We start from the raw sequence: 12080 nt of genomic DNA on the forward strand, positions 1-12080 counted from the left end.
ACAAATGGTAACTACACTTACCATGATGACCACTGCTTAAGGTACAGAACTGTCAAATCACTATGCTGTATACTTGAAACTATTATAATGCTGTATGTCAAGTATACTTCAATAAAATAAATGAATAAATAAAAAGGACTTGCCACAATTAGCAAGTAAACGTTTAGTAAAGGTTGCTGCTGGTTGTATCAGAAACCTCCCCTTAAAAAAAACAAGAACAGGGGCGCCTGGGTGGCTCAGTGGGTTAAGCCGCTGCCTTCGGCTCAGGTCATGATCTCAGGGTCCTGGGATCGAGTCCTGCATCGGGCTCCCTGCTCAGCAGGGAGCCTGCTTCCTCCTCTCTCTCTCTCTGCCTGCCTGTCTGCCTACATGTGATCTCTCTCTTTCAAATAAATAAATAAAATCTTTAAAAACAACAACAACAACCATGAGACAACAAGTGTTGGCAAAGCCGTGGAGGAAATGGAACCCTTGTGCATGGTTGGCAGGAATATAAACTGGTGAAGTACTGGAAAACACTGTGGAGATTCCTCAAAGACTTAAAATTAGAACTATGACATGATTCAGCAATCCCGCATCTGGATATTTATCCAAAGGACATAAAAACAGGATCTCAAAGAACCTGCACACCCATGTTCACTACAGCATTATTCACAATAACCAAGATATAGAAAGAACCTAAGTGTTCACTAACAGATGGTTAAAGGTGATGTGGTATGTTAAAAAAAGAAAAAATATATATATGTATATTTACACACACACACACACACACACACACACACAATGAGATATTATTCAGCCATGAGAAGGAAGGATATCCAGCCATTTGCAACTACATGGATGGACCTTGAGGACATTATACTAAATGAAACAACACAGAGAAAGACAAAAACAGTACGATATCAACTTATATGTGAAATCTAAAAATGCCAAATACATAGAAACAGAGACTGGAATGATGGTCATCAGGGACTGGGGTGGGGGGTCGGGGAAGAAGAGATGTTGATCAAAGAGTATAAACTCCCAGCTCTAAGATGAGTAAGTTCAGGGGATCTAAAATACAGCATAATGATTATAGTTAATCACACTGTATTACATACTTAAAAGTTCCCAAGAAAATACATCTTATATGTTCTCTCCATAAAAAAGAGATGATAATTATGTAACAGGATTGATGCAGGTGTTAGCTTAGGCTAAAGGAGTAATCATTTTGCAACACATATGTGTATCAAAGCAATACTTACATACCTTAAACTTATACAACATTAAATGTCAACTATATCCCAGTAAATTGGGAAAAAAAGAAAATATATGTGCTAAGTTTTTTGAGGTTGTGTCTATTTCAAGTCAAAGGGCTATACATTTCTCCACCCCCTGCATTTCATCCAAATTGATACTGATTAGAAAACCAATTTACCTAAAGCACTTGTGTCAACAAATCAGTGCCGTATCTGCTCAAAGATATCTTATTGCTTTGAGATAATTCTGATTATGGAAAAGGTTTCTAATTTGGATAGGTCATTAGTTTCTCTGCATACAATACTCTTACAGATACACCTGAAAACATTTATAGCAACTACCCTTTTCAAAAGTTCTAATGTCATGTAAGCCGTGACAGTATGAGTAGTAATATATGTATACATAACAACAACAGTCTGCCTATTAATGGTACAAAATATATTTGCTCAAGGTCCAGTTAAATCTGAGACCTAGATGATAACAAACCTAAGTGCTAATCTGTTTTACTGATCAAACTTTAGTCAAGAAAATAATTACCTAAGTAAAATTATTCCAAATAATGGTCAAATTATTCAGGAACGATGTATTATTCTGAGAACTGTAACAAAATAAATATTTCTAATAGAAATATAAAATATAAAAAAGAACCTATTTTATTTTAGAATTTACATACCAGAAACAGCACTGTCCAATCCAGCATATATGTCCAAAGAACCTTCATCATTATTTTTAAGAGGAGAAGCTGCAAGAAAATCAAAGACTTGTTAAAAATGATTTTATGCACTTAGTGCAGTTTTTCTACTCCTACTCTGGGGAGCCAGGAAAAGGAGACTTTATCAGTCGTATACCACAAAGACCATTGTTTTGTTTTGTTTTTTTAAAGATTTTATTTATTTATTTGACAGAGAGATTACAAGTAGGCAGAGAGGCAGGCAGAGAGAGAGAGGAGGAAGCAGGCTCGCTGCTGAGCAGAGAGCCCAATGCGGAACTCGATCCCAGGACCCTGACTGAGATCATGACCCGAGCCAAGGCAGCAGCTTAACCCACTGAGCCACCCAGGCGGCCAAGACCATTGTTTTTAAGTTTTTATATATCCTTATAAACAGAAAGATCTCAATACACAGATTTATGACTCAGCATCTTTTAGACTTAAAAACTCACTTTCAAAAAGAAACTTTTGACAAGGTTCCAATTCCAATTACAGCACAATAGTTCTATCAGACCAATCCTCCTGCTGAGAACAACTATGAACTCCAAGCAAACTGTTAAAAGCTATCTATAGTCAAATGCTCTACTACTAAACTATTATTGTGGTGATCATTTCCCATTACATACAAATACTGAATCATTATGTCATACACCTAATACAACTAATATGAAGTTGTATGTATAATTATACCTCAATTTGAAAAAGGCGGGGGAGCAATCTAAAAAACAAAAAAGCAACCCAAAGCAGGCAAAAATTGAAGAGGAGACAATACCTGAAAAACAGTCTTAAGTGTGTCCCCTATCCTTTTATTACAATTTTTTGTAATAAAATTTTTTGTAGAAGGATATGCCCTAATTAAAGCCAACAATGGGCAGTGAAAACTCTGATGGAAACCTCTAGTCTTAACAGCTTGAAGAACAAGAGAAAGAACTTGGGAGGGATAACAGCAACTAGAAACTAAGAAAGAAAATTCAGAGAGCTGGAGAATATTCCCCAAATTGGGTTCAAATCTCCGAGTGACCCCCAAAGTACATAAAGGCTAAAACTCCAAAATGTCGGGGCACCTGGGTGGCTCAGTGGGTTGAAGCCTCTGTCTTCATTCAGCTCAGGTCATGATGCCAGAGTCCTGGGATCGAGCCCCACATCTGGCTCTCTGCTCAGTGGGAAGTCTGCTTCCCCCTCTCTCTCTGCCTGCCTCTCTGCCTACTTGTGATCTCTGTCAAATAAATAAATAAAATCTTTAAAAAAATAATTAAAAAAAAAAATCTCCAAAATGTCCAGCTAAAGTTAAAATACCTGAACAGGGTTTTCAGCTGCTATCCACCACAGGTAAGAGAGAAGTTCAGCTAAGTTAAATACTTGCTAAAAGTAAAAACAACATTCTTCCAAGCAATATAGCATAATCCAAATATCTCTAGAACATAACAGAATTCAGTGTCCAGAATGCAATCCAAAATTACTACATAGGAAGAAACAAAACAAAACAAACAAACAAACAAAAAATGAAAATCCTAAAACTGAAAACTATAATTTCTAATTTTTAAAAAAATTCACTGAATGTTCTTGACAGCTGAGCCAGTGAATTTGAAGATAAATCAATAAAACTACCCAATCTGAAGAATAGAGAGAAAAAGATTTAAAACAAAATCAAACACGGGGCGCCTGGGTGGCTCAGTGGGTTAAAGCCTCTGCCTTCGGCTCAGGTCATGATCTCAGGGTCCTGGGATCAAGCCCCACATCAGGCTCTCTGCTCAGTGGGAAGCCTGCTTCCTCCTCTCTCTCTCTCTGCTTGCCTCTCTGCCTACTTGTGATCTCTGTCTGTCAAATAAATAAATAAATAAATCTTTAAAAAAAAATAAAATAAAATATATAAAACAAAATCAAACAAATAAACAAAAAACAACAAAAGTCTTAGTAACCTATAGGATGTCAAAAGTTCTCACATACTATATATCTGGAGTCCCAGAAGAGAGATGGGGACAAAACAATTATTCTATAAAAATACTAAAGAGTACTAGAAGGACTAAAAATGATAAATAATTGAGTAAATATAAAAGACTAATTTTTCTTAATTTGATTAACTTAATTTTTTTAAAGATACATAGAATGGTTTAGAGCAAAAATTACAGCTTTGTATCATGAGATTTATGACATCTTTAACATAAAAGGACTAATGGAGGTTAAAGACAACTATACATACAAGATTCTACATCTTAGGTGAAAAGGTACAATACTAGAAAGTAGAACACAAAGTGTTAAATAAGTATACTGCAATCCCTTGAGCAACCACTAAAAAATAATGCAAAGAGGTGTAGTCCATAAAGCTAATATATAAATTGGAATGGAATTTTTAAATATATGTTGAATATATTTTCAACATATATATTCAAAATATATTCAACATTTGAAAGAAGTCACGAAAATCAGAAAGAAAAAAACTAATGAGAAAAACTAAAATAAAGAATTAAAATGATGATTAAATTCCAATCATAATAATAAAGAAAATTCAAGGGTTAACTGACAAATAAAAATAGCAGATTGAATAAAATTATTGTATCAATGTTAAATTTACTGAAATTGATAATTATGCTGTTGTTATACTAGAAAACTAACTTTCTCTTATGAAATGCACAGTGAAGTATATAAATAATATATGCAACTTACACATAACAAATACCTATTTTGTATTTCTTTGGATATGGCAATAAATATCATTACCACTTATACTGGCAAAGTTGTTAATTTCATTAAATTTAAGAGACCCAAAAGCATACAATAAGAAAGTTCACATTTACTAAGTATTTCCTATTTGCCAGGCACTTTACTGTATTAATTCATTTGTGTGTGAGAAGAAAAAGTTGATGAGTGGTATCAGTGAACATATATTATTTTATACTTAAATAAATTTAGAAGAACAGTTAAAATGAGCTCTTACCAGAAAATACATCATATAAACTTGTTCCATCACCGTTGTCATCATCTGCTGCCATGATCCTATTTCCTTTTGACAGTCGCCATCTAAAGTATTAAATATAAAGATTTTCCACTTAAAATCAACCTCACAAGTCAGAGAGTGAACCTAGCTTTAAGTTAAAAAGCAACTTCTAAATTTGGACACAATGAATAAATTCACTCCCTATCACACTTTTTAAAAAGTGCCTAACATTTTCCAAAACCTTAAACTTGCTTATTATAGTTAAGCCATGTCACAAAGTAAATGATGCTGATTTTATAAAATAGAACAAAACACAAATTAACTTTTATACAAAAGTAAGCCAACTATCATACTAAATAAGTACAATTACATGCTGAGTTCTAGGAGTCTTCTTAGCAAAACATCCAACCTGGGGTTGGTCTTGGGAACTTCACACTTACATGTTTTCACCAGTAAGAGAGTAAGACAGGAACAACAAAGAAATTTGATAATATACGAGGCCTGGTAAAGATGTGAGAAAAGAGGTATTCTCATACGTCACCCAAGTGTACACTGGTGCAAGCTGTACGGAGGCAATCTGACAACAGCTACCAAATTTTTAAATGCAAATCATCTTTGACCCAACAAGTCGTATCTAGTAATGTGTTCTACAGATATACAAGCACATGGTAAAGATGTACATAAACGAATAGTCAGTGCAGTGCTGTTTGTAGTGGCAAGAATGGAAGCAACAAAAGAATCCAAAACAAACCAAAAAATGTGACTTATCTGACAGTCTCCAATCTGCCAGTAAAATGTGATGAATGGCGCCTATAGTCAATGAACTGTGGCTACTGAGGGTTATTAAGGATACCTAGAGCTGTGCACTTCCGCTCCCACCAAGATATACTCTTAACAGCCAGGTTACATTTCCTACCAAATCCAATTATGCCAGTTTCCTTATTTTTTTTAAGTAATAGTATTAGGAGAGGCGCCTGGGTGGCTCAGTGGGTTAAAGCCTCTGCCTTCGGCTCAGGTCATGCAGGCACCCTCTTTTTTTGTTTTAAAGTAATATCGGGGCACCTGGGGGTCTCATTGGGTCAAAGCCTCTGCCTTCGGCTCAGGTCATGGTCCCAGGGTCCTGGGATCGAGCCCCACATCCGGCTCTCTGCTCAGCAGGGAGCCTCCTTCCTCCTCTCTCTCTGCCTGCCTCTCTGCCTACTTGTCATCTTTGCCTGTCAAATAAATAACATATTAAAAAAAAAGACTACTTTGCCTATTAAGTTAAAAGTAGGAAATCAATAGAACTGAAAAAAAAACCTGGATCTTTTTATCCGTCACTGGTCTTAAATTTTTCTACAGTTGCTTACGGAAACATTGTCCACACCTTTATCTCTATAGGTTCCTGACCACTAAAAGTATGTTTTTAATTACTTACAAATTTAATACAAAGTGACAGCTCATTTCTTAGTCATGCCATATGTTACATTTAGAGTTCTTCAAAATTATTTTTGAGAATAATATATACAAGAATATGAAAGAGTCAAATTATATATGTGATTTCTCACCATGTACACATAAGAAGTTAAAGGAACTGTGGCCATTAATCATGTCTCTCAATTTCAGATCCACCCTTCTGTGATAATGAAGAATGACCTTGGAAATATTTCTCCTTTGTAACTGGCTCGGTGTTAAACCTTATCAGTAGAGCACTGGAGAGACACTGGAAAGGACAGCGTCCTAGGAAAGACACTTCCTAGTTTCAGTGTGCCTGGCTACTCAGGCTCCTGCAGAACATCTTTCTCTAGCATCTAGTTCCTGCAGCAGACAGTCTCTCCAGCACCAGGCTCCTGCAGGGCACCATCTCTCTATATACTTGCCTCCCGTAAGTGAGGTTTCTATTACAAAGGACTCCTGTAGGACCCAGCTTACTCCTGCTAGTCTACTGGAGAGCACAGTTTCTCCAACTCTTGGATCCCACAGCACTTGACAGCCAGCAGCACCCAGGAGCTTCCTTATGCATCTCTTCTACCAGATTCAAAGCAGTGTCACCAGCAGGGCACTTAGCAACTTCTCTGCCCTTCACTTGTCCCCAGCTATGCACCTTCCAAGGAGGGCGAAGACAGCCCCTCCTTGGATGATCTATTTCAACCCTACAGGTACTGGCCACTCCCTCTATCTTCTTCTATTCCTACCTTCTTTAGAGTTATCTTTAACTCTTTTTTTTTTTAAGATTTTATTTATTCATTTGACAGACAAAGATCACAAGTAGGCAGAGAGACAGGCAGAGAGAGAGGAGGAAGCAGGGTCCCTGCTGAGCAGAGAGCCCAGATGCGGGACTCGATCCCAGGATCCTGGGATCACGGCCTGAGCCGAAAGCAGAGACTTTAACCCACTGAGCCACCCAGGAGCCCCTAGAGTTATCTTTAACTCTTACTAACCAATTCCCAGTTATTCTAACTGTCTGTTAATAATTCTTTTTCTAGAGGCATGGAGCTGGTATCATCAGTAGTAGAAAATGTGACTCTTGCTCTCAGGAACATGAGGTCAAGCCCCACACTGGGCATGGTGCCTACTTTTAAAAACTAACTAAATAAAATAATAATAATTCTTTAAGTATTTTCTCCTCAAATTACTGTATGGTCTTTGTCTCCTGATTAAATCCTACCTGATACAGATAAGAGTCATAACAGAGATTTTAACACACTTTTCTCTGCTGATGAAACAGTTAATTAATGATACAAGTCTGAATACAAAACTGACAGATCTGACCTGATTTTCTATCTCTGCATGCAATAATTCAGAGAACTTATATTATGTTCAGGTACATCTATAAGAATTGACTGTCATGACAGTAATTTTTAACAAGTATCAAAGAACTTGTGTCAGAAATTATATCAGAACTTGTATCAACAAGTATCAGAGAACGAGCTTTTATCAAAACCAACAAAATTGGGGCGCCTGGGTGGCCCAGTGGGTTAAAGCCTCGGCCTTTGGCTCAGGTCATGATCCCAGGGTCCTGGGATCGAGTCCCACATCGGGCTCTCTGCTCAGCAGGGACCCTGCTTCCTCCTCTCTCTCTGCCTGCCTCTCTGCCTACTTGTGATCTTTGTCTGTCAAATAAATAAATAAAATCTTTAAAAAAACAACAACAAAATTCAGGGGTGTGTGTCTGGCTCAGTCTGTACAGTGCATGATTATTAATTTCAGGGTCTTGAGTTCAAGTCCCATGGTGCGCAGGGAGCCCACTTTTTAAAAATAAATAAATAAATAAAATTCAAAGTTAATAACACACTCTTAAATTTCCCAGCTCCTTTGGAAATTTGCAAAGAAAGATCAAAGAACAAATATTAATAGAAATGGGGAAACATAGAACTGAATCACAATGAATACACCATAAAGCAAAGTTTGTGGAATACAATCAAAATAATACTTTTAGAGGAAAAGAAGACAAAGTATTAATGGGTTCATCATCCAACTCGAGAAGTTAGAAAAAGGTCCAATAAATGTGTAAAAAAAAAAAAATGTTTTAAAAAAAACCAAAGAGGGGCGCCTGGGTGGCTCAGTGGGTTAAGGGTCCTGGAATCGAGCCCCGTGTCAGGCTCTTTGCTCAGCAGGGAGCCTGCTTCCCTTCCTCTCTCTCTGCCCACCTCTCTGCCTACTTGTGATCTGTCTGTCAAATAATTTAAAAAAACAAAAACAAAAAAAAACAAAAACAAAGAAACACATAAAGGACAGAAATTAATAAAAAGCAACAAGCACTATAAAGATGAATAAATAGGGGCGTCTGGGTGGCTCAGTTGGTTAAGCCACTGCCATCCGCTCAGGTCATGATCCCAGAGTCCTGGGATCAAGTCCCACATTGGGCTCCCAGCTCTGCGGGGAGTCTGCTTCTCCCTCTGACCTTCTCCCTCTCATGCTCTTTCTCTCTCAAATAAATAAATACAATCTTTTCTTTTTTTTTTTTTTTTTTTTTTTTTTTAAAGATTTTATTTATTTATTTGACAGAGAGAAATTACAAGTACACTGAGAGGCAGGCAGAGAGAGAGAGAAGGAAGCAGGCTCCCTGCTGAGCAGAGAGCCCGATGCGGGACTCGATCCCAGGACCCTGAGATCATGACCTGAGCCGAAGGCAGCGGCTTAACCCACTGAGCCACCCAGGCGCCCAATAAATACAATCTTTTAAAAAAATAAAATAGAGATGAATAAATACATTTATATTTATGTTAGTTCTTCAAAAGACAAATTAAATAGGCATATTCTGGGCCAAACTGGTTAAGAGAAAGTAGGTACAAACATTAGGAATAAGAAAGGAGGGGCATCGGGGCGCCTGGGTGGCTCAGTGGTTTAAGCCTCTGGCTCAGGTCATGATCTCGGGGTCCTGGGATTAAGCCCTACCTCCCGGGCATTCTGCTCAGCGGGGAGCCTGCTCCCCCCCCCCAGCCCTGCCTGTCTTCTGCCTACTTGTGATCTCTCTGTCAAATAAATAAATAAAATCTTTTTTTTTTTAAATAAATAAAATCTTAAAAAGAAAAAGAAAGGAGGGGCACCTGGGTGGCTTAGAGGGATAAGCCACTGCCTTTGGCTCAGGTCATGATCTCAGGGTCCTGGGATGGAGCCCAACATTGGGCTCTCTGCCCTGCTTCCCCCTGCCTCTCTGCCTATTTGTGATCTCTCTCTCTCTGTCAAACAAACTAAAAAGAAAAAAAGAAAAAGAAAGAAAAGAAAGGAGTGACAGCTTCACCTACAGCAGAGATTCCATTATTGAAAGAAAGCTCTAAGCAAAATATATCAGTGTCCTTTCTATATATGGCCTCTTCTCAATTTAAGATTACATTTTTGTGGAAATTCCTAAAGAAATGTCCATCTCACCCACTGGACTGTAAGCTCCATGAAGACCAGGACTGGCTCTGTCTGTTCATCAGTGTATACCCAGCTCTCAGCACAGGGCCTTGCAAGTCAGTAGGTAATAAAAAAAGTATCTGTTGAATTACTGATATTCCTAATCTATTCATGACAACTCTGAAGTTCCTAGCTTTATAAAAAAAGTATCTGTTGAATTACTGATATTCCTAATCTATTCATGACAACTCTGAAGTTCCTAGCTTTGATAACAAGGTAGTCACACCTTTAACTGAAATAGAGAACCAAAGAAAGTAGGATGAATTATCTGTAGGACATGCAGGTAAAGATGTCTAAAGAGATAACTGAAAACTAAAGTATGCAGCACAAAAGACAAAATGTAATTGGTAAAGGTCAGATTACTCTCTTGAAATCACAAAGGCCAGTGATTCTCCTGGAAGAGGGAGGAGGAAGAGGAAGGATTATGTACCAGAATCCCTCGGAAAGAGGGGTTTATTCACATGTGCTCTCACCTTCCCCCAAATGAGGATCTCAATATATAATGCAAGGTACTACTGACAGAGGAAGTGTTGTACCTATGCAAAGTGGAGAGGCAAAATTTTACATGTTGATAACCATGATGATGAAAGAAAATTGCTGCAAGGTTACTCATAAACATTTTACGAACAATCCTAATGAATTCAGATGTGAAGATGAAGCAGATGAGAGAAGGATTACCTTGTCTTTTGTGACAGGACAATGTTGTAAAAAGACAGTCTAAAGGCAATTTCCTTTAAAAAAGAAAAAAAAATGAAAGACTGAAATAAGCATCTGTAGAGAAAAACAGGAAAAAGCACGGGGAGGAGAGTGTATTTTAAGGTTCATGGGAAGGGCTAAATGTAATACAGCAAGATTCCTGAAAAAAATGTAAAGGGAAAACAATAACAAACGCTATATAAACTGAACACTATATGCCTGGACCTTAAATGTTCCAAATACATTGATTTCAATCTTCTCAAAGTCCCATAAAGTACATACTATTCTTTTTCCCGTTTTATAGATGAGGAAACAAATAACAAATGATTAAGAAATTTGTTCCAAGGTCAAACAGCTGATAAGTGGCATATCTGGGATTAGATTCCAGCTCCTTCATTAAAGCCAAATGACAAAATCAGGAATATTCGCCAGAGATAAAAGTATATTTTTTTTTCTCGAAAGAGGGCCACCTCTTGTGAAATGGGAAGAAACGCTAGATCATTGGGGTGGGGGTTGGGGAATTCTTGCCCTGGTCTCAGTCCCACTCCAGTCAAAGCAGCACTGAGCAAGATGGGGGAGGGGCACTGAGGAAGGGGAAAGGTTTGGAGCTGTAGGTGTGGAGGATGCAAAAGACCAGGGAAGAATCCGGGAAGGACTAGGACCGAATCAGAGTCAACATCAACTTGATCCCTCAAGCACAAACCCTGCGCTTCTGCTAATTCTACAGTAACATCTGAGTTGGGGCCAACTATGTGTCAGGCGCTGTTTTGGGCTTCGTGGAGATCAAGATAACTTCTCCGGGTATTACGGTCTCGGAAACAACCAACATCAGTGATGACCTGACATTAAGGAAAGACACATTCCTCCAGAATCGCATGAGAAAGCTGTAAGGAGTACATTCCACGACAAGATTGGGTTGGGGGGGAGGGGCGGGAGGAGCAGTCGAAAGGGCAGTTCCTACGTGCGCTCGCCCCAAACACCCCTGGATACTCTCGAGGAACCAAAGAGCGACACCAATGAGAGACCAGAAACTGCACCCGAGGGTGGCGGGAACGCAGCTACCTGCGGGCCCCGGACACCAGGCGCGCCCCCCTCCCCCGACTCCGCGGCTCCCTTGGACTCCCTGGCTCCCCAGAAACCTCCGGCTTCCGCTCGGGGCACTACCACGCCATTCAGTCTCTTCCCCAACAGCCCCGAGCGGACCAGACCCCCAAATCAACTTACCCGCCCTGCCTAGCCCAAGAGAGCCGGGGATCCCTTCTGGACACCGAGGTCTCCCAGGCATCTCCACCAATGCCAGAACGCACTCAGGACGCGAAGGCGGGACTGAGCATCCATGGCCAATCAGACCAGACGTAAAGTACGTCCCGGCGCACATAACTAGTTCCCGCCTTTGGGAGGGCGGAAAAAAAAAACACGGTTGGCGCCAAACTCGCGTAGGCTTGTGCGGACTTTAAGAGAAAGGGGCGGAGCCTAGGCCGGCCGGGGCGGGTGGGTGGAGCTTCACTCCGGGAAGGGGCGGAGCTTCAAAGAAGGTTGGGGCGGAGTCTGGGAGAAGCTCTTTAATGAAAGGGAAAGTAAGCTCTAAGAAGGCTCTGTCATTTATTTAGTCCTTTATTC

The 12080-nt window shown here is 39.3% G+C and overlaps 1 protein-coding gene across 2 annotated transcripts in view; it reads right to left on the reverse strand.

Annotated features, from left to right (window-relative positions):
- The window catches only part of CASP8AP2 (caspase 8 associated protein 2), a 31475-nt gene extending 19691 nt beyond the window's left edge, over window positions 1-11784 (reverse strand). For both annotated transcript variants that reach the window (XM_004766900.3, XM_045075836.1), the window contains exons 1-3: window positions 11685-11784; window positions 4884-4966; window positions 1913-1981 (exon numbers count right to left, since the gene is read on the reverse strand). In XM_004766900.3, the coding sequence (XP_004766957.2) occupies window positions 1913-1981; window positions 4884-4938 (124 nt within the window). In that variant the 5' untranslated portion in view covers window positions 4939-4966; window positions 11685-11784. The remainder of the gene's footprint in view (window positions 1-1912; window positions 1982-4883; window positions 4967-11684) is intronic.
- Window positions 11785-12080: the final 296 nt, after the last annotated feature.

The sequence above is a fragment of the Mustela putorius genome, unplaced genomic scaffold, assembly GCF_011764305.1.
Source record: "Mustela putorius furo isolate JIRA1106 unplaced genomic scaffold, ASM1176430v1.1 tig00000166_pilon_pilon_pilon, whole genome shotgun sequence".
Taxonomy (NCBI): domain Eukaryota; kingdom Metazoa; phylum Chordata; class Mammalia; order Carnivora; family Mustelidae; genus Mustela; species Mustela putorius.